Source organism: Suncus etruscus, chromosome 7, assembly GCF_024139225.1.
Source record: "Suncus etruscus isolate mSunEtr1 chromosome 7, mSunEtr1.pri.cur, whole genome shotgun sequence".
Lineage (NCBI taxonomy): Eukaryota > Metazoa > Chordata > Mammalia > Eulipotyphla > Soricidae > Suncus > Suncus etruscus.
The window spans coordinates 37,600,679-37,620,002 of NC_064854.1; the positions used below are offsets into that span (position 1 = coordinate 37,600,679).

The following is a 19,324-nucleotide window of genomic DNA, read 5'->3' on the forward strand; positions in this document are numbered from 1 at the left end:
CATGACAAATGAGCCTATAAACTCAAAACTATAGAAAAGGGCATACAATGCATGTGAAACATGAAATATGCTAAGATGTACCAAAAATTGATACATTTTTAATAAATCATAGAATGATTCTAATTCTTCTAAAATGATTACCATTAATCAGAATTTTTAAAAAGATGATTCTAATATTAAGTTCCATTTCAGTTCAAATGATATTAGGAAAAATAACTGCTCATCTTGAGAAGGAAGATTAAAGAGAAGTAAAGCTGAAAAATCTATAAAGGATACATTAATTAGATACAGAACTTAGTACAAAACTATAAACCTATAATAATAATAATCTTTAAGAATACAAAGTTTTAGGGGCCGGAGAGATAGCATGGAGGTAAAGCATTTGCCTTTCATGCAGAAGGTCATTGGTTCAAATCCCACGTCCCATGCCTGCCAGGAGCAATTTCTGAGCATGGAGCCAGGAGTAAACCCTGAGCACTGCTGGGTGTGACCCAAAAACCACACACACACACACAAAAAAGAATACAAAGTTTTTATCCTTTAAAACCCAACTACGAATTATTATGTAACCATGATGCTTAGATAAATAATTTAAGAAACCAACTCTATTATGAACAGCATTGTACCCATGGTGTTTAAATAAATTGATTATTTTTTAAAAATTAAAAAAATACGAAATTTTAAAAAAGAATACAAAATGTTAAGATATCAAATCTTAAAGAATACAATCATGAAAAAATAGAAATAACTGAAAATGGAAACTAAAGAAGATACAAAGTAGAAAAGAGAAAAAGTGGTAAAAATATTATACCTATAACAAAGCCTACAGATTTACTAAGCTGAAATAAAATATTCATTTGCTTCAAATCTAAAGTGACTTGATGATGCCTGGACTATTAATTCTCTATGTCTTCTGTGTTGAAGATTTGAATGGCATATTGTCTATATGGAATTTCCTTTATTATTCTACTGGGACTTATCCATATGTCTCTGTGCTTTTATGAAAATCTAATGACTTGCAATAACATTTATTAAGAAAGAATTCTAAATTATTCTTCTTTGTAATATTAATTTGTATGAACCACAAAGCTGACTGTTATATGATCCTCAATACTATTAAAATATCAGCAATAACCCTTAAATCTGCAAGCTAAAAGTTCAGGCAATGACCTTTAAAAGAAAGATAAATAGATATCAATTTTCATTTAGTAAAGCCAACAAAACATTCTGCACTGACTGAAACAGATTACTGACCTTCTACTCTGACTTTATTAAAAAGCTAATTTCTACAAAAGAGCAGGGTATTTGAGAATGCCAAAATGGCAATAAATATTAAGAAATCATAATTATATAAGCAAGAATATTGGGGCTATCCTATTTTGTCATGTTATATGACATATTTCCAAAATTATGCCAAAATAATATACAATGAAGACTTTTCAGCTCTTAGAATTGATTCCAGTTTAAGAAAAACTGCCATTCAAAATATGTAGATTCGTTTTGAAGTGAATTTACTATTTAATACTAACATCCCTGTGGGTTTTATGTACTTAATAACAATGTTAAATGCAAAAATAATTAAAAAATGTTAACTACAATAAAATCCTGTTCAATTTCAATCAGTACTATAAAATTACTTTTGTTCCAAAGATAATCATTATTCTCTATTTATATTAATAATAAACTACATTTTGAGAGGTTGGTTTGGGGTCATATCTGACAATGCTCAGAGATTATTCCTGGGTTCTGCATTTAGAAATCGCTCCTAGCAGGTTCAGGGAACTATCTTGGATACTAGGGATGGAACCAGGCATCTGGGATCCATTTGCAAGGCAAACACCCTACCAGCTGTGCTATTGCACTGCCTCCCATAAACTATATTTTTGAAAACTTTTATTTGTTTATGTGCTATATGCAGCCTTGTTCAGGGACTACGTCTGGACCAAATGGGGTTTCCATGGATAAACCTGGGTTGGCTACATGCAAAGCAAGCACCCTGACCCTTAGACTAATCTGTCTAGTCCCTATAAAATATTTTTAAGTGCTGGAGCTAGAGCAATAGCACAGCTATAGGGTGTTTGCCTTGTACATGGCCAAATCGGATGGACCCCAGTTCGATTCCTGGCATCCCATATGATCCCATAAGCTGCCAGGAACGACTTCTGAGCACAGAATGAGGAATAATCCTTGACTGCCACCGATATAACCCAAAAATAATATATATATTATAATAATATATAATACATATATTATAATAATATATAATAATATATATATGTGTATATATATATACACAAACACCATATTTGCCAGCATATAAGACGACCCTTCAACCCATGAAAAACTTCCTAAAAGTCGGGAGTCATATTATATGCTGGTATACGGCATGCTGAAACTTGTTCCAGCTTCAGGGACGAGTTATCCGATTCGCACCCCTCTTACTTTTAAGAAGTAACTTACTTTTAAGACTTTTAGAAGGTTTTTCATGGATTGAAGGGTCATCTTATAGGCTGGCAAATATGGTATATAATATATAAAAATATATAGAATATATAGTATATATTTGTAGGTGTTGTAAAAAAAATAAGCAATTTCTATACTCTATCAAACATTGTCACCTTAAGTATATTAAATTTAGGATAGACCCGTGTTGTTTTATAGAATTTAGATTTCTCAAAGTCTAAAATTTTGAATGAAAACTGTATCTTTCTATACTTATCTTAAGCAGCCTTCCTAATTACCTAAGGTAAAATATCATGTCTTCAATTAAATTCTCTTATAACAAAACATTAATTTCTATAATCAAAAAATTAATTTTTTTCACTAGTAAATAAAATTTTATTTCACATCAGTGTGTCAAAAGTGGTTCATACACAATTGTATGAAACACTGTAACAAAATGAATAGACTTGTATCAGGATGAAAGCATAAAAATGTTTGAGGGTTAATGTTATTATGAAAGAAACAAGTAAAATATTTTATGTATGTTGAGCAATACCAAGCAGAACACAATTTATGGCTTCTAATATATTTATGCTAAAAACTAGGCCCGATTTCTTAAGTAGTTAAAAAAATAACTAATATTGCCTCCATTTAAAAATAACAGTTCAAAGTTTATGCTGTTATATCTTTGTATTTCTAAAAGATTTCAAAAAAGAAGACAAGCTGTCAATTTCTGATGATAAGAATTAAAGCTAGTAACCTGAAATAAGGAATTTGTGGTTCACATAAAGTTCAGTGAGTGAATATGATTTAGGAAGGAAAGAGGAGTTTATAGTCTTGTAAACCTGATTCTAAGTGGAAAGAGGAATGATCTTTGTGTCAGGATATACAAAATATTCTACTGAGAATCTGCTGCCCATAAAGAACTTACTCAACCTATTAGATTTATTCCCATCTAACTGTCCTTATGAAGAGAAATATTCTTTACCATTATAACATTTGACCTTTTATTTAACTTAAATGTATATGAAATGTTCTTATTAACTGGATAGATAAGAGCAAAGTGTATCTTGGTGCTCATATGAAGAAAGAGTACCATATCTCCCGGCGTATAAGACGACTTTTGAAACAAAAAAAGTTAACCGAAAATCAGGGATCGTCTTATATGCCGAGTATATTCCGAAAAATGTTTCAATATGCCGATAAACGAAAATTGTCTGAATATTGCCACAAAACGAATTTTCCAACTCGATCCTGCACCAATCACACTGCAAGGCTGCTCAGACCGCCTCTCTAACTCAGCCAATCCAAGCAGGCTTTTTATGCATGCAAATTAGACAATGTTCTGGACCTGAATCTACACTGTCAAAAGCCTGCTCAGATTGGCCAGAGTCAGAGAGAAAGTCTATGACAGTATAACCTTTGAACCTTTGCTTGTTGTGATTGGCTCACTGTGGTACATACAGTTGCAGCACAGGAAGGCTCTGTCTGATACAGCGAATATAGGCCTAAACCTATGTTTTAACTGCAAAATTAGGGGTCGTCTTATACACCCAGTTGTCTTATATGCCAGAAAATACGGCACTTAGAAATCTGAAACTATCTTTCTATGAATCATGGAGGAAAAGAAACAACTAAAGAATTCATAGTATATAGCAAGATGATACTTGAATAAACTTAGAGCAGGTTTATATAATAAAGAGTTGGCAGTCCTCGTGAACTTTGTGACCTTAAGAAAGGAACATAATGTATTATACTTCAAAAACAGAATATAAGGACATACTATTCTGGTTTCTTTATATTATATCACAGATTATGGGCAGCTTCAAAAAAATCATTTTACCTCAGCAAAATTTTAAGGCTAAAATAGAACACCACAAGGTCTGCCTGTGAGTATTGTATATGTATATGTCAAGTGGGCCAATAAACACAAATTCTTACTGCTAAATTCATAATTTAGTTAGTTTCCTTCAGTGTCAGCATTTTGTAATTGTTTTAGGGGACCAGAGAGATAGCTCAGAGGTCAGTGGTACATGATTTACATTAGCAAAACCCTTGATTCCTTAAGAGGCCAGGATATGGTTCCTCTGAGGACCACTGGAGTGACCCAAGAGGCTGCAACATTGCCAAGTTCGGGCAGCACACATCACCTTCTAGACTTCTTGGCTAAGTTATCCTGAGAATAGCCTTGCCCACCCTGAGCTATGCCTTTGAGATTTCACGCACCCCCACTGTCAAATCAAAAAAATAAACTACTACCTTTTTCACATAAACACATGGAGATCATTTATATTTTAGTTAAAAATAGTCAAATATGGGGCCCAAGAGGTGGCGCAGGGCACAAGGTATCTGCCTTGCGTGTGCTAGCCTAGAATGGACCGCAGTTCGATCCTCTGGTATCCCATATGGTCTCCCAAGCCAGGGGCGATTTCTGAGCGCATAGCCAGGAGTAACCCCTGAGCCTCACCAGGTGTGGCCAAAAAACAAACAAACAAACAAAAGAATGAAAATAGTCAAATGTGGGGACCAGAGCAATGAATTGCTTATCTCACTTAATAATGGGGGGAAATTTAGGGTGCTTGGAGTTCAATAGTTAACTTTTGAAAACAGAAATTCCATCAGACAGAAACAAGCAAGTCATACCTTTCTTAAGCTGGATATTAAGCTTCTTGCCTATTCTTTTGGTGTTATAGCCACTGCTCACATTTGCAGTAAATACATTTTGTGGCGCCGGAGCAGGAGCTGTGGGTGGTTTCCCGCAGGGCTGGGTGCTCTGAGGTAGTAGCCTGGAGTTAGAGTCTATCTGCTCTGCTGGATGGCTCAGTCTTGGTGCTCTAGGCAGTGTCTGCAGCCCTGGGCTAGTCACACCCCTACTATCAATATATTGGCTGTCAGGGTTGAAGCGGCTGGAATAGTAATTGTTCTTCTCACTTTGGGATAGTTGTTCATACTGCTCTTTATTTGCTGCAGGAACCACATGGAACCAAATGATGGGCGTACGCATGGCTTGGCGAAACATATGTTGTGCTCTGGGTTTGAGAAAGAATGGAAATTTAGCAAATTAAGACTGGCAGAAGAGAAGATATTATGAGCTTAATTAAGTATACTAATTAAGCAACAAGAACTGACAGACTTTGTGGAAATTGAAAAACCAAATTCTAATTGCCCATTTATCAATCAAGTTTGCAAGCTCTGATGGAAGCATAGGTGCTTCTTCACATACAAATATCTTATTCTCTAAATGAAAATTGCAAAAATATTTGCAACCGCATAAAAACACTCCACTGTGAATTCTTTAATGGTCTTACACAAAAGGTATCATAATTCCAGTATTAACAGTAATATATATTTATTATATCTGAAATTATGTTTAAAGTGTATGCTTATTACATGAGGTCTATTAGCATTTTTGAATAATATACTTATGAATGATGTGTCAGCAAAAATTAGTTCAGCCAGTATTCAAACACATCAAGAGAACTGATGCAGCCTCAGTGATTCACAACATGGGATGAGTGGCCTAGTGCTATCCCATAAGCAGTCTCATCTAATGCTAGAATGATCTAGCTAAGTCTCCCCAAGAATCTTGACAAATTCTGTTCATTCCTGCCTGCTTTGATCAAAGTGGACACATTTTTTTTTGTTTTTTTGAGCCACACCCATTTGATGCTCAGGGGTTACTCCTGGCTAAGCGCTCAGAAATTGCCCCTGGCTTAGGGGGACTATATGGGACACCGGGGGATCGAACTGTGGTCCTTCCTTGGCTAGCACTTACAAGGCAGACACCTTGCCTCTAGCGCCACCTCACCGGCCCCAAAGTGGACACATTTTTATCTATCTGATTAAATAGAAACTTGCATCAGGATAAAGAAAAATGGAATATGTAATTGTACTGAGACGTGTTATGTGTGACAACTTGAAATATGAGTTAAGGTATAATAATAAAAAAAATAACACATTGGGCTATTTTCCAAAAGGTGAAAGAGAACGTAGCAAAATTGCAAAGCCTAAATTAGGTCCATAATATTTTCTGAAGCACACCATCAGTCACAGGGCATTCTGAAAAATAGTCTAATGGCAGTAATTACCTGAAGTTTGATTAAAATTTTAAAAGCCAGATAATGGCAGAAAATACTCCTCTGCAGTCTACAGAGATCACAAGCATGTTGTTTGAAGCATTTCAATTGACTGCACTCTGTCACGCCTAAAGCATGAAAGGACACGCAGCATCCAGCACACACTTACTGTTCAAATCTTCTATTTCGAAGGTCGCCATCATTAATCCTGACAATGCAATCATTCTCATGAAAAAGGCCTTCTTGTTCAGCTTTACCACCTTTCTCCAATCGTTTTACTAATAACCCCAGGGTTCTGGAACATTAAGAATGCAAATCATTACATGGATAATATTTCTAACGTGCACAGAGCCCTGCTGCTTTAATGCTACTATTCTACTTGAAAAGACTTGCTTATAAAATTGGCATATGAAATCATTATTAATACATTATAAAATAACAGCACCACAATAAGCATACTTGTATAAATGATGTGCAGAAATGGACCCTTTCAATAAATAGAAGAAATTGTTTCTGACTTGTCAGTATCATGTTTTTGAAGAAAACCACATACTTCACTCTATGCTAAAAATGTTTAAAACACAGCTGTCCTGATGGTTCAGTGGATTTCACAGTGTGGAACAGGGAGAAACATGTATTTGCAAATAGCTTTGTCAGTGTTTTGTTGTAGGCCAGCTGGTACACTACTGATGGTAACCCCTGGTTTTGTGTGCAAGTAATGGTAGCCCCAGTATATCAGAGAAGGAAAATAGGATTTCAGAAAGAATTGCCATACTTAGTGTCTAAATTTGAGGGTAACTAATGATCTGAAGGAAAAATGGTGTATGGTCCTGGAACTAGAATGATAATGCAAAGGATAGGATGTGTGTTTTGTACACAGCTTCAATCCTTGGCACCCTGTATGATCCCCAGAATATCACCACAAGAGATCTCTGAGCACAGAGTCAGAAGTAAGCCCTGAGTACTGCTGGTTATAGCCCAAAAAGAAAATAAAAGTTATTAGATCCTTCAAAAGCAAGGAATGTGATGTTATGATTCCCATCTGAAGAAAAACGGAAGCCAGTAACAGTGAATTCAAATAGACAGAATATCCAGAATGAACTTTTGGAAAAGCAGTAAAATTATTCTCATACCTGATCTGACACACTAACTTTAGATAGAAAGAAAAATGTAGTTATCACAGGAGAAATAGTAGCATATAGATTTTTATATAATTAGCATATATGAATATGAAGAGAAAATTATATTTAGTTCTGATGTTTTACTTGATAACACAAGTTCTATAAGATGATGTTAAAGTATTTACAAACTTATTTTTGGATTACCCATGCTTATATTTTCTTTCAGAATCCTAATATTTAAAGACAATGTTGCTATAGATTGAATTTAGAATCCTGCATAAATTAGGGAAGTGTAACTTTCCACCTCTATGTTTTCCAATAAGATACTACTTTCAGTATTTTATATCTGCTTTCTAGTAGAATTATACAGAAAGAGATAGCTCCTCTCAGATCTTTCTGGCAACTAATGTTATCTGAACTATGGCCATTCATTCCCACTTGATTGTTACTTGTGTACATATCTCAATTCTTCTATTGCACTGTAAGCTCCAGGGGTATAGAGAAGCTTATGTTTAGCAACAGAGCTCAAGCACATTAGTGGTAGGAAGGACTTGCTAAATTATAACTAAATGACACCACAGTGTACCTTTTATTTTGTAAAGCATTTTTTTGTTTTTGTTCTAGTTTTTGTTTGTTTTTTCAAAGAATACAAGTAAGACAAAATTTAGATTCAGATTTCGCTCCTCTTGGATTTCAAGTTGACCCATAGACCCGTGCTGTTTCAAGGCATAAAATGGTTGAAGCCACTCTTTTATTATAGTGGATATTAACAACCAGTTTATGGACCAGAGCTTGGCTAAGTGCTGGTCTGCAGGGTTAAAAAAAAGGTTGAAAATAGGGGCTGAAAAACACAAATGTTCAACCCAAGTTCAATCCCGGGTGTCCTATGGTTACCTGACCACAGCCAGAAATAATTCCTGAGTAAAAGTCAAGAGTAATCCATGAGAATCACTAATGTGACCCCAAAATTTAAAAAAATTAAAAAACTGAAAATCACTGATTTTTATCAAATATATGGCTGGAATAAAATTAACCAAAATGAAGAAACTATTTTTGTACTTTACATTTTAGAGTTCAACCCTGTTTTGTGACAACTTATGGCTTTTGGTTGATTTTATAAAATTTTATTTTTAATATAGTAACATGTCATGGTGTTTGACTAGGTCAGTTTCACCATTTTAAAAGAACAGTGAGAGCAAATAATGTTTAAATGGCCATTAGTGTGGTAGTCAATAGATACTAGTGACTGATGAACACAGTACTATTGAGGTGACTTTTTCAATTTGTTAATGTCACTTACTGGAATCAAGATAAATATAAAATATAATTTAGGTCAAAAATAGGAGAATAAGTCACAGTGACATAGCATCATAAGAAACTAAACTGATGGAAGTCTTTGTAACTAAAAGGTCCATTTCAAAAATTTTCTGCTCAAATGTCACCATGCCCATAATTTACTTCTCTAGACTTCCCAGTTGTGTGTGTTTTTATCTGCAATTGAACAAAACATCCTATCAGAAGAATCAGTTTATTAAAATATAGTCATGATTTGGTTGAATGAAAAAAATTGATGAATGAATTAAATCAGTCATTCATAATACTAGATAAATATTATAATTTTTATTCTCAATACTATATAGAATCTCCTGCAAACAAGCTTAGCTAACCACTGATGTAGTGACATACCTCTTGCTACCTCTTTATAAACTGTTTTTAAAAGTACATATACTCTGCAATAAACATAAGGCTTACCAACAATCACTCCACTTAAATAGTTCTTAATGGGTAAACTCAGAAGTTTCTTATATGTTTGCCATATTTCTGCAACTAAACTGACTAACAATTATGTTTTATGCATTCAAATGTTTTTTTAAAATATTTTTAGCAAAATATAAAGGCTACTTGTATATAGCTACAGAAATAAACTGTTTAATGAAAATTATTTCCCAATTATCCTGTGCTAAAGATTTGTGTAAATTTGAATTATGACTGACAGATTATTCTGAGAATATTCTTTGACAATTTAATATAATCATGTAATTTATTATTTAATTCTGTCAATGCCCTCAATATTTTTCAGATAAATATGCATGTAGAGAATCGATTTTTCTTTTGAAAATCTACTTCAACCCTGATGGGCAAATTTTAGAAAAATAATTTGAAGTTGAGAATTATGGTGCTTGGTCTCAACAGAATCAGTGAATATCTCATTTTAGGAAATTCTTATGTAAGACCTATGCATAAAGTAATACTAATATGTTACAAATATACATGTTACATGTTACAAATAATAGGTATCCTCTTCATTTATATGAAAGAATAGACACTTAATGTGTGAGAATTTTTAAAAGAAACATTGTTAAAATAGTGGCAAAAATCACAGAACCCATTTTCTTCATTCTAAAACACCATAATTTATGGAATGTAGGGAAAGCTGAGTAGAGAAGAACAAGAGAAATATTACTGAGTGACACTGCAAGTGATCAGGGAATCAAGAGAACAGACTGAATTAAGAAGTTAGTAGCCTGCTGATTTCTAAGTACTTGACCACACTATTAGAATCATTCTCTCAAAAAGAATGGATTAATTTAAAAGTAAAGTGGTACAATCTTCAAAATTATCTCATTTGCTTCACTAGGTAAAAATGATTACAAAAGGAATGGGAACGAACAATCAAAAAAAAAAAAAACTTCACAGGAAAATTGAACTGATAACATAACAGCCTGACTGAGAATGAAATGAACTCTCTAAAGGGAAATCAACAGACAGTAATATAGGTACTTTCAGTTTCCTGAAAAAATGTGTGGGCAAGTATATATATTGCCATGCCTCTCTCTGACTCAATTTAAAAACTTCTAAAATTGCATAATTTGAAACAAAACTTAGGTATCTTGAAATTCATGTAGCATCCAGAATTTGTAACTAAAATAATAGTTATCTATCTATGACATGGCTCCTCTTTTATTAGAGAAAATAATTGAAGATAATTAAGCTGAGAACATTTTAGCATGTCAACAATGTACTGAAAAAGAGAATAGATTTTTTCCCCCCTTTGGCAGCTTACTATAATTCCTTATTAGGGCAACCATGTTCCATCAAAAGAAACCAATTAGCCAAAAAAAAAAAAAAACTAAAGAAGGCTGAAAAGAAATTTGGGTGAGGGGCCAGAGCGGCACAAGCAGTAGGGCATTTGCCTTGCATGCGCTAACCTATGACAAATCATGGTTCGATCCCCCGGCGTCCCAGATGGTCCCCCAAGCCAGGAGCAATTTCTGAGCACATAGCTAGAAGTAACACCTTAGTGTCACCAGGTGTGGCCCCAAAACCCAAAACCCAAAAAAAAAAAAAAAAAAAAAAAAGAAAGAAAGAAAAGAAAAGAAAAGAAATTGGTGTGAGCCTTGATTGGAGATAGAGTCAAAGCACAGCCACCTCTTGAAAGGTTTGAAAGAATTCATTAGTGAATTCATCTGAGCCTGGGCTTTTGTTTTTGAGAAGACTTTTGATAACCATTTTAATTTCTTTAGTAGTGATGGGTCTGTTTAAATATGCTATTATCCTGTTTTAACCCTGGAAGATTATAAATATGCTGAGTGAAATAAGTCAGAGGGAGAGAGATATACATAAAATAGTCTCATTCATCTATATCTTTTAAGAAAAATAAAAGACATTATTGTAATAATACAGGAAGGACCAGCTCTCAGTATAAAGCTCATCCAAAAAGAATGGTGAGTGCAGTTAGAGAAATAACTACACTGACAACTATTATGACAATGTCAATGAGTGAGAGAAGTAGAATGCCTGCCTAAAAAACAGGCGGGGGTGTAGGAAAGTGAATTGGTAATTGGTGATGTGAATGCTGCACTGGTGAAGGGGGGGGGTGATTTTTTATGAGGGAAACCCAACTACAATCATGTTTGGAATCATGGTGCTTAAATAAAGATTTAAAAAATAAACACTGATTATGGTAATGGAACAAATTCACGAATATGGCTACAGGTTTAGGGGATTGTGTAAAAGAACCTTTTCACCTCCCAACTAACTCTAACATTAATAATACTTAGAATAAACTTTTTAAGCAAACAGATATTCTATTTTTGTATGACAAACAGGGACTGATTTTAAACCTACCTGCACCATATCTGCTTCCTGTACTTCTCAAATTTAGGTATGTGTTAGGGCACATAAGAGGGGAAACCTATTTCAACTCTACATGAATCTCATTTCTAAATAATTTTTCTAAATGAAAACATTTTATTTCTTTTTAAGCCTTTCCTCATAGCTTTGACCAAGGCTTTACTTCCTGCCCCTCCCTATAAAAGAATAATGAAGAATACAGTTACAGAACGCAAGTCATTGAAATGCTGTATCTTTGTACATGACTTTGGATGCGTAATTAGAAATTTAACTGCTTAGATTATATTAAGGATTGCACCACTACATTTTTACAAGGTTCATTAGCCTAATTATATACTTAATTAAAACAAACTCACTCACACATGCTAACACTTTCAATTCTAAATATAAATTACAACCAATGATAAAACTGAAAATAAGTAACAAATGTTTTATTGACATCTAAATTGGTTGAGCAAATCTAAGTTTCGCTTTGATAATGTAAACTCCCACAACTGCACCCAGCTGTATGGAAATGATCATAATTCATCTTAATAAAAGCTGACACAGTACAAACACCACAACTGTAGAGAAGCAGTGTATGAATGGCAGAAGAGGTTCTCATCAATAAGTACTGCTCTCCTCTCTGGGAAGAAAACATGAGGGTCTTCCAATTACCTAATTTGCTTCCTGAGAAAGTCACCATTAGAGCAGAAAGAAGCCAAGCAAAATCTAAAGAAGTTTCATTAAAATAAAATCTTCAGGGGTGAAGGTGATGGGGAGGGTAGTAATAAAGTCTTTAACATAACAAATAAAAATCCTTTAGTAAATGAAAAGGAGACTAAGTAGATATAAAACAAGAGAACTTTCTCAGCTTAAGGCAAACAACAATCTCCTACAACTACATTTAAAAAGGCAAGATTTATCTAAATTTGTGGCATAAATTTCTAAATTTCTAAAATGAAAGTATGCATTATGATCTTCCTTAGAACAAATAAGTCTGTAGCTAAGGAGGTACAATTAAAATCTTTCAAACAGAAGTCAGCCAATGTAGTGAATAGTTATATTGTACTCTTTGCAAAATAATGAACTTAAAGTTGAGTAAAATTCATAAGCACATTTATTATTTTAAAGTTACTATTCAGTGGAGAAAGCCTTCAATGAGCTAAAATGTAGATAATAAAGCTTCTTTTACTCACTTGCAACATGAAATTCAAATTGGTTCTAATTCTCTAAATATATATACATCCAAATCACTAAAATGTGTTTATTCAAAATTATAAATTTATAAATAAATTTTATTATTTATCCCAATAATAATGGAATAAGCAGGGGCCAGAGCAATGGCGCAAGTGGTAAGGCGTCTGCTTTGCTCGCACTAGCCTAGGAAGGACTACAGTTTAATCCCTGGCATCCCATAAGGTCCCTCAAGCCAGGAGCAATTTCTGAGCACATAGCCAGAATTAACCCCTGAACATCACAGGGTGTGACCCAAACTCCACCATCCCCATCAAAAAAAGAAAGAAAGAAAAAGAAAAAAGAGAAAGGAAGGAAAGGAAAGGGGAAAGGAAAGGGGAAAGGAAAGGGGAAAGGAAAAGGGAAAGGGAAAGGGAAAGGAAAAGGGAAAGGAAAGAAAAGAAAAGAAAAGGAAAGCAAAGAAAAGGAAAGGAAAGGAAAGGAAAGGAAAGTAAAGGAAAGGAAAGGAAAGGAAAGGAAAGGAAAGGAAAGGAAAGGAAAGGAAAGGAAAAAAGGAAAGGAAAGGAAAGGAAAGGAAAGGAAGGAAAGGAAAGGAAAAAGGGAAGGAAAGGAAAGGAAAGGGAAGGAAAAAGGGAAGGAGGAAGGGAAGGAAAGGAAAGGAAAGGAAAGGAAAGGAAAGGAAAGGAAAGGAAAGGAAAGGAAAGGAAAGGAAAGGAAAATGGAAAGGAAAGGAAAAAGGAAAGGAAAGGAAAAAGGAAAGGAAAGGAAAGGAAAAAGGAAAGGAAAGGAAAGGAAAGGAAAGGAAAGGAAAAAGGAAAGGAAAGGAAAAAGGAAAGGAAAGGAAAAAGGAAAGGAAGGAAAAAGGAAAGGAAAGGAAAGGAAAGGAAAGGAAAGGAAAGGAAAGGAAAGGAAAGGAAAGGAAAGGAAAGGAAAGGAAAGGAAAGGAAAGGAAAGGAAAGGAAAGGAAAGGAAAAAGGAAAGGAAAGGAAAAAGGAAAGGAAAGGAAAGGAAAGGAAAGGAAAGGAAAGGAAAAAGGAAAGGAAAGGAAAAAGGAAAGGAAAGGAAAGGAAAGGAAAGGAAAAGGAAAGGAAAAGGAAAGGAAAGGAAAAGGAAAGGAAAAAGGAAAGGAAAGGAAAGGAAAAAGGAAAGGAAAGGAAAGGAAAGGAAAGGAAAAGGAAAGGAAAGGAAAAGGAAAGGAAAAAGGAAAGGAAAGGAAAGGAAGGAAAGGAAAGGAAAAAAAAAAGGAAAGGAAAAAAGGAAAGGAAAAAGGAAAGGAAAGGAAAGGAAAGGAAAGGAAAGGAAAGGAAAGGAAAGGAAAGGAAAAAGGAAAGGAAAGGAAAAAGGAAAGGAAAGGAAAAAGGAAAGGAAAGGAAAAAGGAAAGGAAAGGAAAGGAAAGGAAAGGAAAGGAAAGGAAAGGAAAGGAAAGGAAAGGAAAGGAAAGGAAAGGAAAGGAAAAAGGAAAGGAAAGGAAAAAGGAAAGGAAAGGAAAAAGGAAAGGAAAGGAAAGGAAAGGAAAGGAAAGGAAAAAGGAAAGGAAAGGAAAAAGGAAAGGAAAGGAAAAAGGAAAGGAAAGGAAAGGAAAGGAGGGAGGAAGGAAGGAAAGGAAGGAAGGAAGGAAGGAAGGAAGGAAGGAAGGAAGGAAGGAAGGAAGGAAGGAAGGAAGGAAGGAAGGAAGGAAGGAAGGAAGGAAGGAAGGAAGGAAGGAGAAAATAATGGACTAAGCAGTGCCTACCTAGATCACCAGAATTCCAAACAACACAAAATGGAAATGTAAGGTATATATTAAGCAGATAGGAGATAGAGAAAAAAATGTATATATTAAAATAGATCAAATAAATAAAACTGAGTTAAAAAGAAAAGGTATTCGAATAAAACAAATGGTGGAGGAGGCTACCTGTATATTTAGGAATGCACAACTTAAGATGTATTGTTATACAGGTATTGAGTGAGCTTCCATAGGCAATATAAGACTCCCAATTAGGTCTTTTGATATATTCTTGTGGGGAGCAAAAGTCAAGGAATTTTTCGATTCACAGGCCTTGGAATTGAGTTTGAGAGATGCTTTGCTGCATTACAAGACCATATAGTGTCTTTGAGCTGGGGGTTTTGCTGAGGCTGATTCCTGTATCGTGCAACAGTCCACAATTTGGTGGGGGTGAGAGGGGCCATCAAGCATGAGTCAGCAGGCATGCTGGTAGTAGTTCTTTGCCAAGGCACGAGAACAGGGAACCAGAGGGTGTCTTTCACTGAGGAGCTGGAAGGTGGTCTATTGGGGCAGGAGGTCAATCTTGGTGCCTACCGAGTTAGGAACTGAGGGTAAAAAGGGTTAAATTAGGGGAAGATAAGGGATCAGGATTGGGAGATGAGGGGATAGAAGAGACACACAGGGGTAGGGAAGAGACAATACATGACAGGGGCTATATACTATATATATATATGCATATATATATATACACATATATGAATTGTTGTGATTTCGGCTTGGAGTCAGTATGGAAAGTCACGTCCACATAAAGACTGACTTTAAAGATCTATTTGAGTGTTATCATCCAAATCTTTGGCATTCGTTTCCTTTCCTAGGAACCGTCTATCCTTACCATTTTTGGTGCTGCTTGGTACAAAAAGCCTTGATTGGGATAAAAGCTCAGAACAAAACCAGACAACAGAGCCTGTGTGTGCAGCCTGTCATCCTTACCCAGAATAGCACCAGCAACACAGTATGACACCATACGTTTTTGTATGGGCACAGTAAAAAAAAAGGGGGGGGGGAACCATAGACACAGAAACAAAATCTTATCTTCTAGGATAAGAACTCATTTTTTATAGCAGAAGGGTGCCTCCCATCCTGAACATGTGTCATGTGGATACAACGCAGTCCCCAGGAGATTGGACAGTGTTAGTCCAATCCCAAACCCCAGATCCCCGGCGTAGAAATGATACAGCTCCAGGCAACACCACCAGGAACTAAGCTCCATTGGGAGATTTATAACACTGCTCTGGCACCAACTTGTGCCAGTTTTGATATGACAACGAGGAAAGGAAAACTTGACATAAGACCAGGCTGTCCTATCACATCACCTAACACTAAATGGAAATAAGAAGAGACACCATATTTTGAACTGTGAAAAATAAGAGCACCAACAACAGAAAACTGACTTTGACAACCATGACTGAACAGAACCTACCTTGGGACTAATAAGGAAAACCCTACCCTAGGCCCAGGACACATAAACAACAACAACAACAACAAGATGTCTTATTGCAGAGGTCCAACTTGGACAACAGAGACTGGGCAGAATCTTTGGATCCATAATATCCTAGGCTTCGGCTTAGGGTCTGAACGAAAACAGGGAGCAAGTGTTACAGAAGACTGAACACAACAACAACAATGAATAGGAACCTCTAGAACCTAGAGACTCTATCCTAGACCCTGACCTATAACCCGCAAAAATATCAAGATCACTAGCTACAGTGGCTTGATTTTCTCACACAAAACCGAGAGGAAACTTTCCTGGCATCACAAAAAAAGCCTTTGGGATGGGGTAATGAGTATATATGGAGCCAGGGGTTGATTCCATGATGGTATGTTTCAAGGATGGAGAAACCCTGAATCTCTTAGGCCACAGGAATTCCCTTTCTTCCCCAATGATTACTGTGCCTATGCAAAAAAAAAAGTGGGGGGAACGCCAAACCCTGCCACTCCAGCACCCATACTTTTTCTTGTTTTGTTTTGAGTTGTTAGTTTTTTACTTTATTTTCCTTCTCTTTTTTCTTCCACTTTTCTCTTTTTTTTATCACTCTTGCGGTTATTATTTAGAGATTTATTTTTATTTTTATTTGCCAATTCCATTTTTTTCTTTTTTTCTTCGATTTTTCTTTTCTTTTTTTTCTCTCTCTCTCTTCTTTCTTTTTTGGTAGTTGTCACCAAATTTTTTTCTCCCCTTTTTTATCCTTTTTATCTTCAATGACAGTGGAATGAATGCTCAATCTACAACAAGCTGTAAAGTGGAGACCAGTTGCACTAGCATTCTGGGGGGTAAAGGAGGGAGATATGGGATGCATACTGGGAACAGGGGCAGAGGGAGGATAGCACTGGTGGTGGGAATGCTCCTCATTCATTGTCACTATGTACCATAAATGATGCAGTGAAAGTTTTGTAATGCACTTTGGTCACAATAAAAATTAAAAAAAAAAAAAAAGAAGATGGGAGATAAAATCTAGTTACTTCTTATCAGTATCAACTACAACTCAAAAGATATGCTTAATTTTCTTATTTAAACCAAATTCACAAACATGTACAAACTTTTAAAGACTGACAGTAACATACTAAATCACCCAAGACAAAAGTCACTAACTATAAAAACAGGTTTTTACAACTTGGATAAATACCAACTAAATTCTTCTGTAAAATAAAAACAAAAAAGCACAAGGTTGGAGGGAGGACAACCCTGGTGGTGGAAATGGCCCTGATTCATTGTCACTATGCACCTTAAATATTACTGTAAAAGATTTTTTATTTACTTTGGTCACAGTAAAAATTATTTTAAAAAATAAATTAAAAAGAAACACAGGCTTAGTATATAGCCAAATTAGTTATTGGCTGAGATGAATCTTTACAGAAAAGCTATGTATTTTTCTAACTAGAAATGTTTTCTTAAAGAAAATAAACCTTTAAATTCTTTGTGTATTATAGAACAAAAATGGAAAATATTAAAAAGGTTAAAGGAGCTGAAGATGTAAAATAATTATTATCATATAAATCTGAGCAGAAGACAAGCTCAGGTTTTGACTGAAAACCTAAATAGCTGGTTATGATATTAATCATATTTCAGGGGATTTGCTAACACTTCTAGATGCTTATTACAAACGTAAGTATCAGATTTTGAGAGGGAAACGATTCAATAAGTAAATGTGAATAAAGAGACAACATTTAAATTTTAAATACTTTCCAAAGAAATATGATCCCATAAGTATATATGTATTTTCTCTAATAAGATAATTTCAATTTCAATTCAAAACCCTTTAAAATGGTGAAATATTATTTTTGATGTGATTTTTCTCAGCTGACATGGCAGAATATATGCCTGTAATATTAGTAAGACAATACGTTTATGATGAAAAATAAAATCACACACACAAATAAAAATTTGAAATAGCGATTGAAGGGGCCTTGAGAGAGAGAGAGAGTATAGAAGGTAGAGCATTTGCCTTGCATGCGACCTAGATTCAATCCCAAGCATTCCTATGGTTAGTGGAGGCCACCAGAAAAAGAACTAGAGTGAAGAGGTAGGAGGAACCAACGCCTAAGCACTGATGGGTGTGGCCCACCCACCCCACACAAAAGCGACAACTGTAGGGTTTGGTGTTTGCTATTTTTATACTCTAAACATAAATTTCAAAATATGAGCTGATGGGATAATTTTAGGTTAAAAAGTAAAATCTGAGTTGAGAGATAGGTCAAAAGGTTGAGTTTATATATATTGAATGCAAGAGGCCCCGGTTCAATCCTCATAACCTCAAGGTCTCCCAAGCTCTGCCTGAGCACAGAACTGAGAGAAGGCACCAATTATCATCAAATGTGGCACCCTCAAACTAAACTAAAAGTTTAATTAACAAAATTAATCAGGCAAATCAAATGATGAGAGGTCTGTAAAAAGTAATTAATAAGCAGAGCATTCCAACAGGAGAAAGCAGCAGACACACACACACTCTCCTGTCCAGAGGCTGTTTTACTAATTATTTAAAACATCACATGTTTTCTTAAATCTAATGACTGACAATCAGATTTAGAAAATGTTCTGGGAGTACACATCACTAATTGGAGGTTGTTAAATTATTTTTCCTATTTCACCACCTCCTGGGAATTTCTTTGAGTCAGCAGTGTGGGAAACAGATACAAAGAAAGTCGTTTTCATAACAACTACTAAGAAGAAATCTTAAACTCTTATTCCCTAAATAATATAAACTAAAAGAGGGGCCAGAGAGATAGCACAGCAGTAGAGCATTTGCCTTGCATGCAGATGATCCAGGTGGTTCAAATCCCAGCATCCCATATGGTTCCCCAACCCTGCGAGGAGTGATTTCTGAGCATAGAGCCAGGAGTAACCCCTGAGTGCCGCTGGGTGTGACTCAAAAAACAAACAAACAAACAAACAAAACTTCATTGGAACATGCTTGCTTAGCTATATATTGTGAATAGAGTCCCTTGTGACTTAAGACAGAACTGAGTAGTTTCAAAACAAATTGACTAGCTCAACAATGTCAAAACTATCGAATATTTTAATTTATTTGCAAAAATATTTGTCCACCTCTTATGTGGAGTATGCCTAAAACAAAAACTGTAGCAGATACAAGATCTTTAAAACAAACTAGAA

At 35.1% G+C, this 19,324-nt stretch overlaps 1 protein-coding gene across 12 annotated transcripts in view; it reads right to left on the reverse strand.

Moving 5' to 3' along the window:
* Positions 1–19,324, reverse strand: part of PARD3 (par-3 family cell polarity regulator) — a 674,271-nt gene that overhangs the window by 285,887 nt on the left and 369,060 nt on the right. For all 12 annotated transcript variants that reach the window (XM_049776411.1, XM_049776408.1, XM_049776410.1 and 9 more), the window contains exons 8-9: positions 6,688–6,813; positions 5,086–5,471 (exon numbers count right to left, since the gene is read on the reverse strand). In XM_049776411.1, coding sequence (XP_049632368.1) covers positions 5,086–5,471; positions 6,688–6,813 — 512 coding nt within the window. The remainder of the gene's footprint in view (positions 1–5,085; positions 5,472–6,687; positions 6,814–19,324) is intronic.